This window comes from Anas platyrhynchos, chromosome 13 (genome assembly GCF_047663525.1).
Source record: "Anas platyrhynchos isolate ZD024472 breed Pekin duck chromosome 13, IASCAAS_PekinDuck_T2T, whole genome shotgun sequence".
Taxonomy (NCBI): domain Eukaryota; kingdom Metazoa; phylum Chordata; class Aves; order Anseriformes; family Anatidae; genus Anas; species Anas platyrhynchos.
The window spans coordinates 12,172,384-12,191,434 of record NC_092599.1 but is presented as its reverse complement, the minus strand read 5'-3'; the positions used below and the strand labels follow the sequence as shown (position 1 = coordinate 12,191,434).

General features: G+C 51.0%; 1 protein-coding gene and 1 long non-coding RNA gene across 2 annotated transcripts; one reads left to right on the top strand and one right to left on the bottom strand.

Moving 5' to 3' along the window:
* Positions 1-836: 836 nt before the first annotated feature.
* Positions 837-18,604, bottom strand: LOC140003643 (uncharacterized). Its single transcript, XR_011812628.1, has 3 exons — positions 18,342-18,604; positions 9,111-10,146; positions 837-1,811 (listed from the first exon to the last, which is right to left on the bottom strand). It is a non-coding gene; the product is annotated as an uncharacterized lncRNA (long non-coding RNA).
* RPN1 (ribophorin I) lies at positions 8,022-16,323 on the top strand. Its single transcript, XM_027467876.3, has 10 exons — positions 8,022-8,298; positions 9,019-9,083; positions 10,632-10,938; positions 11,441-11,650; positions 12,609-12,801; positions 13,120-13,219; positions 13,486-13,624; positions 13,817-13,936; positions 14,414-14,659; positions 15,723-16,323. Exons 1-10 carry the CDS (start codon positions 8,083-8,085, stop codon positions 15,903-15,905), a joined length of 1,779 nt encoding a protein of 592 aa, XP_027323677.3. The 5' UTR covers positions 8,022-8,082; the 3' UTR covers positions 15,906-16,323.
* Positions 18,605-19,051: the final 447 nt, after the last annotated feature.

Genomic DNA, 19,051 nt, shown 5'->3' with positions numbered 1-19,051 from the left:
ACCACTGGTAATCTGCTAATGCTTTCTCCTTCTCACTCAGCTGATTTCTGAGTCTTACAGCAGCAACACACAAAAGTAAAGCACCAGCTCTGGACAAGACTCGATCACCAGACACCAACCACAGGAAGCAACTACAATCACGTTATCTCATGCCGGATCCCTGAGCCACGCTTCTGCCGAGGTGCACAGAACACTGATTATAGCATGAAGGATTACAACCATCTGTGCTCGCCGATGAAATGCAGCTGCTGGAGGTTGGACATCTTAAAACACAGAGCACTGATAAAGAGTCTAAATGCTACTGTTGAAGCCTGAGAGCCATGCAGCGGGTGGGGGCCTGCCTATGGTGCCATGAAGGCAGTCTGTTATGTCTCCTCATACCAGACATAGGAGAGAAGCACCTAAAAGAAACGGCTTTGGACTCCTTTCATGGCTTCCCCTTGTTCCATCACAAGTCACAAAACCACCGTGAGGCAATGCCAGCCCCTTCCTTTCATCAAGAGATGAGGGTCCAAACCTCTTCCTTGTTCTGCCTTTGAGTCACAGCCTCCTGCAGAGGTGTTCTGGTCACGGACAGCATGCTGAGTGCAGGGGACATGCTCTTGAACAAGTGCCTACACTGGCCACGGCAAGGCAAGCAGGGAGAAGCAACCACGTGCTGCTGGGCCATGTGTAAAATGGCCACCACGTGAAATGGCCACCATGCAGCCTTGTGCTTACCCCTCTGGCACCACCACAGTTACCTGAAGCCGGGACTGCTGGAAGCCAAATCCCACAAGAAGTTCAAGTTTCACAGCAAAAAGGGATGTTTTTGTGGTCCACATTTCGGGCTAGAGGCAGAAAGGAGCCAATACCCTATTTATGCTACGAGGCTGTCCCACAAAGAGTGGCCACCACTTGAGGCCCCTGTGGGACTCCCAGCTGCCCTCCCTGTCTACAGAGGCTCTCCAACAACACCAACGGCTTCCCACTTTTAGAGCCGGTGCTGTAATAGCAGCTAATTAATTTTTACAGCTGCGTTGGCAGCGCGCCGGGTAATTTCGTATGATTGGTCTCAGTACTCAAGTGAAGAAGATGATCCAGGGGGTGAAGTAACTTCCCTGAGGCCAGTGAGTCAGTTACCTCGTTAGATCTGGGTCCCTCTAAATAGGGACGTTTCTGAATAATTTTTTTAACCATAAGACTTCTATAAAAATAGAGAGCAGTGCACACAGCCAGCACAGAGCCTTTGCAGGCTGACCTTTTTTCAGGAATCAAGTTTTTGTCAGAGCAGCGTGCTACCAGAGCAGCAAGTTCTATGAGCTGTTAATTCCCAGGCTCTGAAGCCATGACAGTGAAGGTCTGGTGAGCCTGAGACCTCCCAGCTCATGACACGAGTGGGTTTGAAGCCACAAGGCAGGACAGGCTGATGGCGCCAGGAACACTGCAGGGCCCATGGGTTGTGTCCTGTCGCTCCTCTCTGCATGGGGCATTGTGCGATGGGGTGCACCAGCCACGTGAGCTCTGCAGCCAGGCGGTTTTGTGGCAAAGGTGGCCGTGTCATGCTGTTGTTGTACCCAGAATGTGTCACAGGACAGGAGCCCAGTGCCACGTGAATGCTGTGACTGGGACACTTTATGGTACAGGTGACTCGCAGGTCGCTTCTTCCTTAGCAGTGAGTCAGTGCTGAAAAGCATCCCAAAGGCAGCTCGGGGAGGGGAAGCTCTCCATGAGGAGGAACCAAACTGGATGCATGCACTCTCTCCAAGCCTGCAGGTCCATCCTGGATGTGAAGGGCCAGGGTTGGTCTGCAGAGGCCCAGGGGGCTCTGTCTGGGAAGGACACGGACAGATCCCTCAGTGCAACTCCTCAAAATCCAGCCCCCCTCTCTGCAAGCACAGGGTGCTGCATATGAGCTTCAGATCCATCTGCCTCAGCCCTTCCAAATCGCAGATTTTTCACAATCCCCTCTTATCTGCTCTAAAAGAAGTAAATTCTGTATCAATGACAACCACCAGAAGCCTGTATAATTTTGTGTGCGTGTTTTTGAAGAGTGTTGCAAAGATACTCAGCCTTGAAGGATAAGGGGTGTGTGTGGGCAGTGAGGTTTGCTTTGCTTTATCTTGGACAACACTTTTCAATGCCTGGTGCCCCGGCAGCTGCAATTTTGATCCCAGGGAGTTATGACTCACTGTTTGCAAATCCTTGAGCCACCAAATTGAAGGTATGTCCCGCTAAGCACAATCACCTAAAACTGAAACGGTTATAAGTGGGAGGTAAAGCTTCAATTATTCTGTCTTAGTGCTCAGGACTGGCTCCGGAACCCTGCCTGAATTTCTGGCAAATTGAAAACAACACCTCTCACTTTGTTTAAATGAAGGGGATCTTTCTGGGTTGTCTCCTTCAATGACCTCCTCAGCGAACCTGAGAGCAATCAGGCAACAAAAGGTGCAATATCCCGTCTACACCAGCTCAATACCAGCCTGAGGAATATCCGCCCTGCCTGATCTGCACTCCTGCCCTCTGCCAAATTCCTTCAGACGTTGGAGCCACCCCAACACCAGAACCGGGCTTGGCCTGCTGGAGTGCAGGGCAGAGGCGAAAGCTGTCTTTCAGTCTGCTTTCTGGGTGACCTGTGTGGGGCTGCACACTCCCCTGATTGGCATCCTTTCCATTTGAGTGGATCAGTTTGCTAAGCAGTACCTGCCACTCAGGGAAAAACACCACCAAAAAAAACATATCAGGCATTTCTGGGCAGGCAGGTAGGAGGGAGAGCTGTGTGTGAGGAGCTGTGAGACCCTCCAGGAAGAAAAAATGGAAGAGGAATAAGAAGGAATGATCTTTTAATTGCAGGTTTCTTTTTCCTCTTATCATCAACGTTTTTCTAGTCTGAAAAGAGTGATTGCATGAAAATTCATTGCATTCATTGCTGTGGACCAACACTGCTCACAGCGGGTTAGAGCTCCCTGTTTGGTGGCACATGGAGCAGCCTGTGCTCACCACCAGCCACCTGGCAGGGGGCATTGGGACCGTCTCTGGTGAAGGGCCACTGTGGACAGCCACATACAGACCTGCCCCGAGGTTCCCAAAAACCAGGTGTGGGGCAGAGGTTTGGATTCACCCTGGCAGTGGGACCGGGGCTGCCCCTGCTGCAGAAATGCAAACCCCCATTCATAGAGCACGATCCAGTGAAGTCCCTGACTGGGGATGCCCAAAATTGAGTAACCTGGGGAGAAATCTGCACTGCCGCACAGCAAGCACTGCACAAACGTGAGGTTCCTGCAGGAGACACAGGATGAGAGCTGCCAAGCTGCAGATGGCCCCCGGTGCTGCTAGCGGGATCTTCAGCTTCCCACTGTCTGCGCCAGACCCTGCCAAACCGAGGCTTCAAAGCCATGTTCAGCATGCTCCGTGTCAGTGATGGGCTTCCAAGGTAAATACACCATCATCTCCTTTCCAAGAAGAAGCTGAGAAAGGGGATGGGATGGGGATGATACCGTGACAGCGCAGCCCCCATAACGCGCACCCTACAGACCGGGGTGACATTTACCCCTCACAAATAACCACAGGACACCACTTCAGCGGGAAGGCAAACAGGCCCTCGCTTTTAATAACCATTATCACTGCTGCTGGAGCTGCCCAGGCCGGCGGTGGCAGCAGGGGGAGGGAGGAGGAGGCAGCCCCAAATCTACCCCCCCCACATCCCCATCCCCTGCTCCGTGCCCCCTCACGCTGCGCCACCGCCGTAGCGGCCGCTATTCACCAAGGGGCGCTGCTACGCTACCGCGCCAGCGCCGCGCTATTGGGCGCCCCCTGGTGGTGGAAGGGGGACACGGGGGGGCGTGAGGGACACCCCGGGGTTGTGGGGCCTGGGGGTGGACACACGGCACCGTGACACCTCGTTGGGCTGGGAACTAGACATATCTCCCTGTGAGGAGATAAATGGCAGCACTGCTGCCTGCAGACACCAGCCAGAACCCCACAGCCACAACCCCTAGCCTCAGAGCGTGCCCATTCCCTGCCCCGCTTGGTCCCCATGAAAGGCAGAGTTTGTCATTTCAAGCCAAGATTCGCACCCTTGTCCTCCTTATGCCTTCTCTGGCTTCGCAGAAACCCAGCTGCCAGAGGCATTTTTGAGCTGGGTGTGATGCAGAAGGGCCAGATTACATTTTATGGCTGGTTTGAAGGTGGTGCTGTACCCAGGCCCTGACAGCACCTGGAGGTACTTCAGTGGCAGCTGCATCACACCCTAATTTTCTGATACAGTTGAGCCAGTTCAGCTCCCTCTATCCAAAACAGGCTCTGATCCTGTAACAAAATCTGTATACATGTAGCAGATTTCTTCTACTAGCAACCCACCAGTGCTTGTCTGTAGCCATTTCAGTTACATTTCTAGTAAGCTTTAAAAAACAGAGTTAAATATTCATTTCCTACGGATGAAGTGTCCTTGCAGCATCGTTTTTTGCACTATTGCCACAATACCTGTAACATATTTGTCTCACCCCTGTACAAAACTCACAGATGCTTTCCCATTTTCCTCTGGCAGGCTTTCCTGTGTGCTTCCCAACACTTCATACACTTGGTTTCTCTGCTTGCTGTGCTCAGACAGGTTTGTTTTTTTTTTTATTTCTTCTCCTCTGAGTCTCATGTTCTAACACAGCTAAGAAAGCAGGCTTTCTTTTTAAATCCAGGAAGAAATAATTTTAAAGAAAGGCGAACATTTACAGGAGACTCCGCTCCAGATCCGTGATGTAACTTCAAGAAACCCCAGAGGAACAGCGCTCAAGCAGACAGTGACCCTTCAGCGCTGTCTTTGAGAAGACAGGACACATTTCCAAGGCAGATGAACAGTACAGCAGTTGAGCAGAGCCCCCTTCCAGGCCCACCACTCCCATGGAAGTCACAGGCGAGCCCAAACCAAGAATCATGGCATGTTTTGCTTGGCAGAGGCTCAGCGCGTGCTGACTAGCTGTAAAATGAGGTTGTAAAAATAATGAAACTGGAAAGCTTTTTTTTTTTTTTTTCCAGCTGTTTTTCAAGGGCCTTAGCAAGGCTAAGTAAACTCTGCCATCAGTCAAACAGATCTTACCTGCACCCTTGTGGCTGGGGAATGCAAAACCTCACTGGTCCGGGACCGATAGCAGGGAGAAAAAGAAATGCCATCTGCATCCCTCTGGCAGACAGAAGGCTGCCGTGATTTTACATGTACAGTATTACAGTGAAACACCAATAAAATCCAAAGCACCAAGTTTTATACCAGTCATCACAACAGCCACATGTCTGTGGTTTTATTTATTATTTATTTTCTAGGATCACGGTCAGATCTGTATTGCAACTACATCTGCAAGCTCACGTGGTGCCAGGATGACTCCTGCTGTCTGGGCCCATGCACAGCCCTGTTTCACATCTGCTCCTGACCCGGGTTCCTCAGAAAGCAACCCATTATACCATGGTCCCCATGTGCCTGGTGTAAGCTCCCTGCTGCTATGAGGCTCACAATGGGAACAATCCTGTTACCTGCTGCTACAGGCTGCAGCGTGCTCCCGCGGTCACAGAAAACTCGCTCCTTCAGGAAAATAACTTCCACTTCTTTCCTCCTTGAGAACAAATTGCTCTTCAGGATGACACAGCTCTGACTTTGGCATCGTCCCTCTACAAACTGAAAAGCGTAGGGTTTTTCCTTGGGTACGTTTCTCATCCTGCCAGAGGAATTTATTAGACTACTCTCATCCTTCAACCCTGGCAGACTGCTTGGCTGGCACCAGCTCTGTTGGGGGTATTCCCCTCCCAAATGCTCAGTATCCCTGAGGGGGACATGCTCTCCCTGTGGCACATCATCTGGGGCTGGGGTATCACATGTGGGTGGCAGAGGGGTCTGGTCACCTCCCTCATGCTGCCTCCACAGCCGGGCCGAGAGGACAGGGTCGGGGCAGGGTGCAAGAGGCAAAGGATGCCGGAGCCACGCCGGCACCGCAGCCTGGAACAATTAGAGCGCAGCATCTGGCCAGGGCCCTGCAGGACTTCTCATGTTTAAAACCAGCCTCTCCCTTCCTGCTCGGCGCAGCCCACGAGCTGTTCGCAGACGTAACCGGCAAACCCGGCCAGGGGCCTGCTTCTCTGATGCCTTCTGCAAGCACATTAACTGAGCCTGTACACAAGCAGCCGTAGCCTGACACCATTTCATACTTGCTCTCTGCAAACTTGGTTTGCAGGACAGCAGCAAGAGGGGCGTGCAGTGCAAAATTTGTCCTACAAGCAAGAATCCTAAAGGCGATGGTTTTTCAACCTTAAGATAAATTTATACTTAAACAGCAGGGCTGAAGTCTTGGAACAGACACTATACAGACTCAGTATGACTCAATTATCACAATTAGAAATGGATCTGAGCACGGGTTTAGCATATAACAGCCTGATTCAGAGCTAGCCAGAGTCTGAGATGGGTCAGATGTTGAAACGTCGCATTTGCTGGCGAGCTGAGATCCAGGATCTGGGCTGAATCCATCAGAGAGCAACCTTTGGCCCTGGATGTAACAACTGAAGCCCAATTATCTCCAGACACAAGGGGAATGTGCATTTCTTTCTTTCCCTCCCTTTGCCAGAAGAAATTTCCCTGAGGGAGAGAGGGGAAATTAAGGCTGGAGCTGTGTGTGTTATTAAAGCCGCAGTCTGGAGTTCATTTACTCCCTGTGACATGGAGGCTGGGGTTGGAGGAAGGACAGCGACAGCCGTTCCTGGGAGAGGAGCTTTCCACAGCAAAACCAACCCAGACAACCGGAGGGAGCCCCCAGATGTAGCACTGCTGGCCAGACTTAAATTAAAGCCAGCTGCTTGCTTCAGCCATCCATGTTTCACAGTTGTTTCTCCCCTAACTTGCCCACCCAGTTCCTGCAGCCCCAAAGCCTGGCTCTTTGGAGAAGATGGCAAAGATAAGGATGTTTTTCCTGGAGAGCAGGACCTGGAATGTTTCCCTAGCTGGAAGCATGAGCCAGAGGAGCTGGACACCCATCCCTGCAACCAGCTCCCGCTGTGCTGGGGGAAGATGTCATCCAAAACATGTTGACAAAACCACCCTCTTGCACTAGGACACCAACAGGGCCAGCTGCCAAATTCACAGGTCTACTGCCTAAATAAGCAGACACTGAAGTCAAGAAGACTTCACACTTTGGGAGGACAGAGAGCAGAACGGGAAGGCCAGTTAGAAGGCGATGTTGTTTGGAACATAAGGCAAAGAAACACCCCATTTTATTTAGCCTTTGCCAAGGGGCTTTTTGACTCCAGATCCAAACTCACGATGTGTAGGAAATCCCCTTCTGATACTTGGCAACCTCACGCCAATTCAGAGGATTATCTTTGTGACTCATATTAAGATACTAAAGAAAGGCCAAGCCCTGGATCACATTAGGGAAACATGAAAAGTCTGTTGCCCCACAGGGCTCGCAGGCTACAGCCCCACTCTGTGGCAGACAGCATCCGATCCTCGCTTTTATCTGCTTCAGATGTTCAGGAGCAAAGTGTCAGCCCCCCCTTCCTCAGCCGTGTTAAACCACCACCATTTTCCATTCTCCATCTCTCTCTGCCCAGGTCAGTTCAGGGTGAGCCACTGTGCCTTTGCATCCTGTGGCACTCTGCTCCGGCTTCATGTAACTATTATTGATGATTTTTAGGGGAAGATTTGAACTCAGCTTAAAACCCACTGGTGTTAAACCTGGCCTAGCAGGGCAGCATCCATCTGCTCGCCCCGCCAACACCACAAACCATCCCAACAAGCAGCTCGTTAGCTCTGCCAGGAGGCACAGTGAGGCTAGGGGCCGTGCCCATGGAGTGAGAACAAAGAGTTTTGGAGCTTTTAGCCATTTTCCAGCCTCCCCTGCTGGCTCCCAGACAAAACGCAGCTTTTCCTAAATAAAACAGAACCCACCCTCCCCACCCCGCCTTTCTACTCAGGCACTCCCGCGGCCACCTTCCCCCGGCGGGGGTCCTCAAGCGCCACTGGGCGCCGCCATCACGCGCCTCCTCCCCCCGCACTGGGCGCCGCCATCTTGTGCCCTCCCCGCCCAGCGCGGGCGCCGCCATCTTGTGCCCTCCCCGCGGCGTGAGGCGGCCATGGCGGGGCTGCTGTGGCGCCTGCTGCTCTGCCTGGCGGCCGCCGCCGCCGACCTGCAGCTGGACGAGGCGCGGCGCACCCTGGACCTCAGCACCCACCTGGCCAAGGTCTCGGCCGAGCTCAGCTTGACCAACGCGGCCGGCACCGCCGCTTCCACCTTCCTGCTGGCGCTGGAGCCCGGCCTGGAGCCCCGCCTGGCCTACCTGGGCGTGCAGGTGGGCATCGAGGGGTAACGGGGGGGAAGCTTCAGGGGGGTCCCGGGGCTCCCCCCGGGGCTGTGGGGTGCCGTGGGCACGGCTCGGCCCGGCCCGGCCCGGCACCGCCCGCACAGGACACGTCGGCACTGCCGCCCCTGCCGCTCCCCCGGCGGCCCTGAGCCATGAAACTGTGGGGTTTGGGGGTTAAACGGGACAATTGGGGATGGGGGGGGAAAGGAGGGAGATACCAAGGGGTGAGGGAGCACCCACAGAGCACCCTGTGCAGCCCTTGCCCCGAGGGACTCCACTACGAGCCCCACAAGTGGCTGCTCCTGTCGGCTCCTGGCTTGCTGGCTGCAGATTCCCACAGCTTTCACACTCCTTATCCCCTAAAAACACACAAGACAAGCAGAGAAAGCAGTTAACCAAGATGCTCGTTTGCACAAATTAGTGACTGTGGTGGCTTGGGGACCAAGGAATGTAAGAAGTTTGTAAGACTCCAGCAGCAGTTCTGGCAGTCTCACCACAGTGTACTAATGAAAACAGCTATGAAGGCACTATATAACAAATTAAAAGGTATCTATCTGTACTGCAAACTCACTTGTACTCACACTTGTAGCAGCTTGTACTTTCTGTGGGGATATCCCCTTAAAAAGAAGATGGAAGCTATATGGGGGTTACACTGGTCATGTTAACTCTTTTAAACAGCAGCACGCTGATCGATCTGTTTTGGAACAGGTAAAGGGTGAGGAAGAAGAGGAGAACACCTTGGAAGTGAGAGAGACTAAAGTTAAGGGCAAAAGGTGAGTGTCACCCCCAGAGGTCAGTACCTGGAGTTATGTGTCTGTGTTGCAACATCTTCCTCAGGGCAGGGTAGAAGTATTCAGTAGTCCTGCATACCTGTAGGTCCTTCAAGTCCCTTGTTCCTGAAAAGATCAGTCTGTACTCAGGCTGCACCCAAGGGTGCTGCAAAGCCAGGGTGCACAGTTAACTCAAGCAGCCAAGCCCAGTTTCTGCAGCCCAAAATGCCCTACAAGCAGTCATTCCCCTCCTTCTGATGCTCTTTCCTTGGGAGGTAACATGTAGCTTTAGATCTAAATGCACTGAGCCAAACACAAGCAGCACATACCTCCTTCCCACAGCCACCCAAGGATGCTAGTGAGAAGAAAGTCCTATAAGGGCCAGAATGCCTCTCTTAAGTGCAGCTCAGCTGCCTTTAAGGGGGTTCAGCTGTGCTCAATCTCTTGCACTTTCTGCCTTAAGTAATGTCCTGTTCCTTCATTAAGGGACAGCAGGTGAGAGAAGCATTACAGCTACAGTCATGCTCTTCCTTATTGCTACCAAATGGGGCCTCAGATGATTGGCAGTGACGATGACAGAGAGATAAGTGCTCTTTGGCTGCGTCCCCAAAGCACTGCTCTTAGTCCATGATATCAGGGAGTCCCGGGGTGCTGGGTGCTGTGCCCAGCACAGGCCTGGTCCCTGCTGCAGGAGCAGCTTTTGGTGGCTTTTGCCTGGGGCTCTGCTCTGCCAAGATTCAGATACTGTGCGTATGTTGTAAGCCTGGGCAGGCACGTATTTATGAGCCATGACTGCTGAAAAATAAAAGGTGCTTTTAAAGTGGCTTGGAAGCGTGATGCTGCTGAATGTTAAGGAGTTAATGTAACGGTGCAGTTACCTTGCTCAGATGGGCCAGGCTTCACGTGATCCTGCTCCTGGGCAACCAGGCATGGCTTGGAAGTCCTTTGCTTGCATCATCTTGGTCCATCTCGTGCATAATTACTGGTTTGGTGAAACCTCAGCCCTTTCTGTAGTACCTCAGTCCAAAGCCGTGCTTATTTTCAGACCGTACCTTAATTTCAGCTCCTGTGGGCAAAAAGCTGAGAATAAACATATTTTGTGGGAACACGTGCTTAAAATGTTTGATTTGTCTTCTGAGCATTCACACATGCTTCCTCTGATTCTCATTGCTCTTGTCGTCTGAAAAAAGAATGGAAAAACCCTGCTGAAACATGCTTTATAAATGCAGAAGAAGGGAGGGCAGCATGTCACCATTCCATTTCCAAAATGGGACCCAGGTGTCTTTGTGAAGCAAAGGCTGTAATTGTGCCTGAACACATTTCGCCCTGTGTTGCCTCTTGTCCTGCTTCCTCAATCTAGAATAAACACACCCGCTCTGATAAGACATCTGGTAGGCCTCTGAGGAGCAAATACAGCAATGGCTGCTATCGCACACTGTATACATGACACAGAATCCCAGAAGAGTTCCCAGCCACAGGGGATCTCGCAGGGTTTGGACCTGATTGCTCTCTCGGGGAGATCTCACCTGACTTACCTGTCCTCTCTTCTAGTGGAAAATTCTTCTCTGTGAAGCTGCCATCTCCGTTGGCACCAGGAGCCAAGGTCCGCGTGTCCGTTGAAATGGTTTTCACGCATGTCCTGCAGCCCTACCCCACCCACATCACCCAAAGCGAGAAGCAGTTTGTGGTCTTTGAAGGAAATCACTATTTCTACTCGCCGTACTTCACCAAGACCCAAACAACCCGGGTCAAACTGGCCTCCAGGAATGTGGAGAGCTACACCAAGCTGGGCAACCCTTCCCGCACAGAAGACATGATTGAGTATGGCCCCTTCAAGGACATCCCTCCCTACAGCCAGGTAAATGTCCACGCAGACAGGTCGTGGCTCTGAAGTGAGCGTCACACAAACATCACACCTGAATCTCGGAGGCTGGTGGATGGAAAGCAGAGGCTTTGCTGTAAGAATTGCAAATAAGTCTGGGTCAGCCCATTTTCAGGCTGGGAACGTGTGCCCTGACAAGGTGCTTCGAGTACCAGCATTACTGACTGCTGCCTGGTGTCCCCAGAACAAACCGAGGTGGTTTGTGCATGGTTTTCCCAGGGGTGTATTTGCAGTGGGGGAAGAAATGCATCTCTATCCCCCCCTCACCGTTACAGCTCTGCCAGACGTGCAGGATGTGACTTGTGACCATGGTCTCTGGTGTCCTACATGAATTGGGCTGGGGTGGCTCAAGGCTTCCCATGCAGAGTTCTCGCAGAGTTTGTCAAGAAAGTTTCTCTTGGGGACATGGAGAGCCATAATTGGGAGGGGAGGTTGCTCCTTACTTCGGGGCTAATAAGTTACCTTTTCTCCTTGCTAGGACACTCTGAAGGTGCACTACGAGAACAACAGTCCATTCCTGACCATCACCAGCATGACCCGAGTCATCGAGGTGTCTCACTGGGGGAACATTGCCGTTGAAGAGACGGTTGACTTAAAGCACACGGGAGCAGTGCTGAAAGGGCCCTTCTCCAGATACGACTACCAGAGACAGCCAGACAGCGGGATCTCTTCTGTTAAGTCTTTTAAGGTTGGCATTTTACTTATTTTTACCATGGTTTTCCCCTTTTCTTAAAAATTAAAGAGAAAAATAAGAATACAGTTGTCCTCTTCTACCATACCTAAGTAATAAAAGAAGATTAAAGCTCTGACCTGTTTTCAGAGAAGGATCATACCAAAAAGCCAGAAGTGGCTTTTGGAGGTAGAAGTAGGAAGTTACATGCCTTACTGCATCTGATGGCCAAAGAAGCCATATATACCAGGGCACGTAGTGTTTTACCATATTGTCACCTCTCCAGTCTCAGGGAGACTCTTTAAACTCCTCAATCCTCTGTACTGACAGCTCTGCTTTAGTGTTTCCACTTTACAAGGGCCCTTCATCCTTTCCTTACCCTCATATTTCCAGAGTTTCCTTTTCTATCATATCGTATTGAACAGTAATCGTTGGAAACTCACCCATTCATTCCTTGCTCACAAAGCACTCGACAAGACAAAGCTGTGGCTCTACTAGCCAGGTATGAAATGTATTTGTGTCTCCATCAGAACCAAAACCTTCCTCGCTGCTTGAGGCCTCCAGGATTGATTGTTGTAATTCTCTAAGGTGGTGCAGCCAAACAGAAATCTCATTTTGCTGAGTGTGAAGCCAGCAAGCTCAGTGATCTAGGAGCAGTGGGCTGGAGTGAAAAGAGAATTGCAGTCCCGGTGGGTGAGATGAAATCCCCTGCTGTCTGGTATATTTGGAACTGGGCTGGAGAAAGTGCTGATTTTCCACATTCACTTAAAGGCCAGGTGATTTTCGTCCTGGCAGTCAATTCTGTGGCCAGTCACTTGTAATAGCACAATTTTACCACTCAGTGAAACTGAATGGCCATTTTGTTGTCCCTGATGTGGCAGCACTGTTTTCTTGATGCTTAACAGCTGTTAGGGTTTCTGCCAGTTCCAGTGGAAATAACTCCTTGGTGGTGCACTGACCGTTGCTTCTCTCGTAGACCATTCTCCCAGCTGCTGCTCAGGACGTCTATTACAGAGATGAGATTGGAAACATCTCCACCAGCCACCTCCTTGTCCTGGATGACTCTGTAGAGATGGAGATCCGTCCCCGCTTCCCACTTTTTGGGGGGTGGAAAACCCACTACATCATCGGCTATAACCTGCCAAGCTACGAATACCTCTACAATCTCGGTGGGTGCTACAGGGGAAGGGAGTAAGAAACCTTTGTCTCTGTGTTTAAAGATGGTTGCTGTACAGTAAAGAATTCAAAACCTTGGTACACTGCACCTTAGCAACAACAGTTGCTAGGAATTATTTCTAGAATATGGAAATGCATCCCTCTTTTCTGTGCTTCTTTCAGGTTCTTGTAGACATCTGGTTAAAATACAGGTTTAGTGAACTAGTGCCCCCTGCTGCCCGATGTATCCATCCAAATTCTGCTTTTGTTTCTGTTAGGAGCTGAGCTTCAAAGTTGGAATTGTAACCACCCTCTGGTCTTCATTCTCCTAGGTGATCAGTATGCTCTCAAAATGAGGTTTGTCGACCATGTATTCGATGAGCAAGTTACGGACTCTCTGACTGTCAAGATCGTCCTGCCAGAAGGTGCCAAGTAAGTGTCATTACTCCTGCCTTGTTACTGCAGACGATGCTGTGTTGGTGGCAATTCTTCCTGCTCTAGTGGCCTGCGGACAGTGAAACAACATCATGACTATGCACGTAGAGGAGACCTTGGAACACAGCTTTGCTTCCTTTTAGAGTGGTGTTCAAACCACATAATTGGCCTTGTGCTAGAGGCCGCAGTTGGCCGGCCAAGTGCTAGGTTACATCACCTCAGTCAGTGTGGAATCATACAGGGCTGCCTGGCTTTATCCACAGGAATATCCATGTGGACAGCCCCTACGAGATCAATCGTGCTTCAGACGAGCTTCACTACACATACCTGGACACTTTTGGACGCCCGGTTATAGTGGCACACAAGAGCAACCTGGTGGAGCAGCACATCCAAGACATAGTGGTGAGTGCGGCCTCTCCGCGTGCTTAGCATGACCAGTTGGGCCTCCCTCATTCATCATCATGGTCAAAACATCCACACTGGGCTTCAGAAATAAAAACCTCCTGAACCACGCAGCCAGTTCTGCTGCTGCCTGAGGATTTCTCCCCTGTAGTAACATGGATCACTGCTCAGTGTTTTGAACTTCTCTCCTAGGTTCATTACACCTTCAATAAAATACTGATGCTGCAGGAACCTCTGTTGGTGGTTGGAGCCTTTTACATCTTGTTCTTCACCGTGATTGTCTATGTGAGGCTGGATTTCTCCATCACTAAGGTACAGTATGAGGAAGAACCTTTAGGAATGTTAATAGATTACTCAGTTGATGGTTGGAGATGTTTCATGGCAATAATTCTCCCTGAATATTTCTGCAGATCGGGTACCCTGCTAGACGATTAAATGGAGCGCAGTTTTTATGCTACCTGAGCGCTGATACTCATGCAGGGCTTGAATTGGTGTACTATGACTAATTTGATAAAATTAGATAAAAAGGAATTTATCTTTGATAAGCGGGGACATCTGCAATTCTCTTTCTGCAATGTTTTTACTTACCTTTTGTCAAGCCATTTGTTGGGCTAGGATGAATTCTGAAAGGTACTTGCCCTAGCCAGTCCTTGTACCATTCGCCTAATTGCTGGCAGTTGACTAAATTGCAAAGGGCGCAGTTTCTGTAATAGTTGTGTGGCAGATTGCAGGCACAGCTTGATGCAGATCAAAGGTACTACTGCTTGGGTCTCTTCTGTCCTATTCTAGGATCCAGCTGCTGAAGCTAGGATGAAGGTTGCCTGCATCACAGAGCAAGTGCTTACTCTGGTGAACAAGAGGCTCGGGCTGTACCGTCATTTTGATGAAGCAGTGAATAAATACAAGCAGTCACGAGACATCTCCACCCTGAACAGTGGCAAGAAGTCTTTGGAGACCGAGCACAAGGCCTTGACTAATGAAATAGCTGCTCTGCAATCTAAACTGAAGACAGAAGGCTCTGACTTATGTGATAAAGTAAGATTTTACTCTTATTTTCAAGTTCTCCTGCTTTTGGCTGTTAAATATTCTAGGCAACTTAATTTAAGGTTTAATTTCTGCAGCTTGTATCTCTGCCCTTCCCCTCACTACCTTGATCCCTGCCTGAGGGTGTGAAGATCAGCTTTTTCTTTTCCTATTTGCAGTAATCTTGGTTATGCAGCCCTGGAAGTGCTGTTGGTGAAACAGCTGCTCGCAATGTTTCTTAAACAGCCCCTAAAACCTGCTGCATGGGTACAGGTTAACATTTTTGTAACAAAGTCCTGATGCTTGTTATTGAGCTCATGGCAGTGACACGTGGGCAAAAATAGGAACTATCAACACATTATCAGTTCTGACGCTGCTACTCACGCCAGCCAAACCAAAATCTTCTCCCTAATCTCCTACTTTCTTGCATGTGTGAATTTGGTGCTGACAGATTTTTAGTAACACGATGCTCCTCAGGGGGTATTTTGTTGCACAGTGTTGAAAGCTGTGACAGAGTGAGCACACCCACTGTCCTTTCCTCCATCCACTGCGTTTCAACACTTACCTGGAACAGCCACCTAACCCCAAGCAGGGGACATTTTAATCTCCAAGGTCCATTCAACCAACAGACACCTTTCTTAATCTGTTATCTCCAGGAGTAGCTCTGTCTTTAATAGCGCTGCTTCTCACACACCATTAACATTAACTGCAGGGGCACATCTTCCAGCTGTCATAGTTGTGATTTAGCTTAAAGCCTTTAAAATCCATCATTAAGCACTCTTTAACAGTCATTGCATCTGTTTCCTGCCAGTATGGCTCCTGGGTCCTCAGAGCCACTTTATCTGCGCTGCTTAATTATCCATTCATGAGCTGTTCCTCATAACGTGATGACAGAAAGAGGCAGCAGCTCAGGAGACAATATTCAGGGACTGGAGACATTTCCATTTAGCACTGACTTCATCTTTTGCTCCAGCTCAATCATCTCTTCTATTTCAGCTTCACTTAAGGGTGTGTGTTTCTTTTTGTTGTTGTTGTTTTCTCCTCTCATATTCCTTTCCTTTCTCACTCCTATAAGGTAAGTGAGATTCAGAAGCTGGACAGCCAGGTCAAGGAGCTTGTTCTCAAATCCTCAGTTGAAGCCGAGCGGCTGGTGGCTGGCAAGCTAAAGAAGGACACCTACATTGAGAACGAGAAGATGCATTCCAACAAGCGCCAGGATCTGGTCACCAAAATTGACAACATCCTTGACGCACTGTAATGCTCCGGTTTAGTGGTCGGGTGAAGGGGAGAAGTGTGAAGGGAGATGAGAAGCCTGGGACTGGATACACTTTGAGCCAAAACTCCATCCCAGCAAAATTAGGGAAAAAAAAGTTGCCGTGAAAAATACCTGCGAGTATGTTTTATTTTTAGATTTTGTTCTCTAGAGGCTATCTGCTCAGCAACATTTGCTGTACAAGGGACCACGCTGTCATGCTGTTGGGCTGGGTAACGGTTTTGTTACCAGAGGTGAGACTGGGCCTGGTTATAAAATAGTCTCCTGCTTTTGGTTTTCCCTGTACAGATGTGCCCTGACTAAACGCACACAAACAGCTAGTCTGAGCGCAGACACATGGCAAATCCAAATGTTGAATCTCCAGAAAGAATTAAAGACACCTTTGTTCTACTTTGAAATAAAACGGCCGCTGCCTCGCCTTTTTATGTTGGGCTCGGGGTGGGGGGGAGAGGCTGATGGGTTGGTGCAGAGGAGCTGGGCATCCCTGCCCCTCTGCAGTCCTTTGCTTAGAAGGAATTGTGTAGGATTCCTAAATAACAAGGCCCTGCTATCAGCACAGGGGATGGAAGAAGCAGAAGGCAGCATGCAAAGTACAAACCTGTCCTGCTTGACGTTGTCCCTTCCGACTGCTGCCCAAATAACCGTGACTTTCCTTGTAGGTAATACGGATTCAATCAGTGGTTCCTCCTGCCCTGACTTACTAAACGAGGAGGGGAGTGCAGGAGACCTGAAGCAACCAGAATTAAGCTGTAGCCCATTCCTGCTTCCCAGTCAGGATGCTTTTCCTCCGCAGTGAGGAGCAGGAGGATCAATCCTGCACTTTGCCCCAGAGGTTCATCGCATCCTCCCAGAAGCAAGGGCCTTGCCTCTAGCTGCTGCAGACAAACATGCTCATGCTAACTCAAAGGCAGGGGAAGCTTAGGGAAGCTTTTTGGGAGAAGCCTCAGAGGTGCAGCTGGTCCTGCAGCCATTTCAAACAGGTTCTGCCTCAAATCAAACACCACTGAAGCCCTTCTCTGCTCACCTCCGAGTGGGAGGGAGGGTTTACAACCACGTGCAACTCCCTGATAATTTCAGTCATGTAAGAAACAGCACCTACCTGCTGCCCTTGTTAAAAGATGTTGGGCAGGAAGGGACCAAGGCAGGGAGAAGGAGAACCCTGTGGCCTCACCACCCCTACGGTGACTGCACCTGGCCCCGCTTTGAAGTCCTGCTTCCTCCTCCCTAATTACCTGGAGCCTCACTGCCTGCCCCAGGGCATTCCCAGGCTGGGGCCAGCCCCAGAGCCCAGGCACACAGGACAGGGGCACGAGGAGGGTTTTGGCTCAGGGCTTCTCAGCCTGAGGTGGCTTTGGCATCACTGGGAGCCTGGAAAGCATCCATGGATGCTGATCAAACCTCGGGCAGCCAGATCCTGGCAGCAGGGTTGTTTGTGGGTTTCAGACCACCACCACCTTCAGCCCAGGTTCTGTGACCTCAGGGTGTTCAAGGGCAGCCTTCCAAGCAGCCTGATCTCCCGTGGGTACAGGGAGCTCCTCATGCCCATCACACCAACGGGGCACGGTGGGATGTTATGCCTCTCTGTCCCTCTCCCAATTTCTTGATCAACGCCACAGCTCAGCCCTCATGCCCGCTGGGCAGCTTCAGATCCTGCTTGTTAACGGAGGCTGTGGCTGTAGAGATGCCAGCTATAAATAGGGATGAGCGCAGACAGCCCCAGAATAAAAGGCCTCCGGTCCCCAAGGAGAGCTGCCCCAATTCCAGGGGCTGAAAATAAAGCAGCTGTGAGGAGAGAGGCTTCTCTCCTCCCTCTGCAGCTCCTTTCTGCTGCCCTCCTCGGGCACCTGATGCCCCAGCGCTGTGCCAAGAGCCCGTTCAGTGCCCCCAGAGCTGCTCACACATAGGGGAGGGTGACAGAGGGCGGGTGGCCCTGGATGTCCCCACTCCGGGGCTCAATGAGGGTTTGTGGGGTGTTCAGAAGACCCCAGAGAGGCAGACTCTGCCTCTGTGTTCCTGCACCCAGCCCCAGGTGAACCAGGCTGATGCATCCATTAATACAACACACTTTTCAACTGGGTTGTGAAATAGGATGGGACACACGCTGTGACACCCCCAGGGTGAACTACGTCCTCCCAGGAGGTCCCCAGGCTCTGTACCTGCTCCCCTGTGCCTGCAGCCTCCGTTGCTGCTGGGGACCCCCAGTAAGGAGTCACCCCGTGCCCCATAGCACGCAGCCCCACAATAGGGGCAGCTGAATTTCCACAGCCTGTGACAACAGCCCGCACCAGCACATACACCGGGGAACCCTTTAACAAGCACTCAGCAGCAGAGTGACCCAGAAACTGAAGCAATTTCTGGATCCCTGCAAATTTACTCCTGAGAATACACTATAAAAAGAGGAAAAAATACCACACCACCTACCAGGAGCTGAAGGAGAGGCAGAGAAACAGCAGCTGATGGCTGCAAACAGGCCAATTAGGGCTGCAGCTGTTTGCCTCCTCCAAATTTAAAGGTTGCAGCCCTCAACCTAAGGGGTGGGGGAGGAGAAAAAGGGCTAATTTGGTTTGTAATGGTCCCAGTGCATGTAGGGTCTGTGGCTCTACAGGGTCCTCGCCCCCCGGTGGCTAGTCCTTGCCAAGTCCTGCTGAGAAATCAGGACCATTAAGGCTGGAAAAACCAGGCTGGGTTTTATTGGCATGTCTGTGAATGAGCAAGGGGGCTTTCAGCACCTGTGACCCTCCAAACCCCTGCATGTGCCCCTCATGTGCTGCTTGTCACCACACAGATCCCTCGGGACCGGCAGGCTGTGGGGGATGTCCCTGCACTCTGCCTGTGCCTGATCCTGGCAGGATGCTTCTCCTGGCAGCTTGTCCAGCTCCCTCTGTCCTCTCCCTCATCTCTGAGGGCTCAAGGGAATCCGACTTCAATCTCTCTCTTGTAGCTGGGTTGGACAAACCCTAAAAGCATCCAAGGAGGTTTCAAAATTATTTCCCTGCTCAGACCCCAGCCACAAGCAGAGAAGCAGTCCCCTTCCAGGCGCATGTCCCACTGAGGATGGGCAGCCCCACAGTGTCCCCCCCAGCAAAGCCATCGGGGAGCTCAGTCTCTACTCCAGGTAGCTCAGGGTGCGC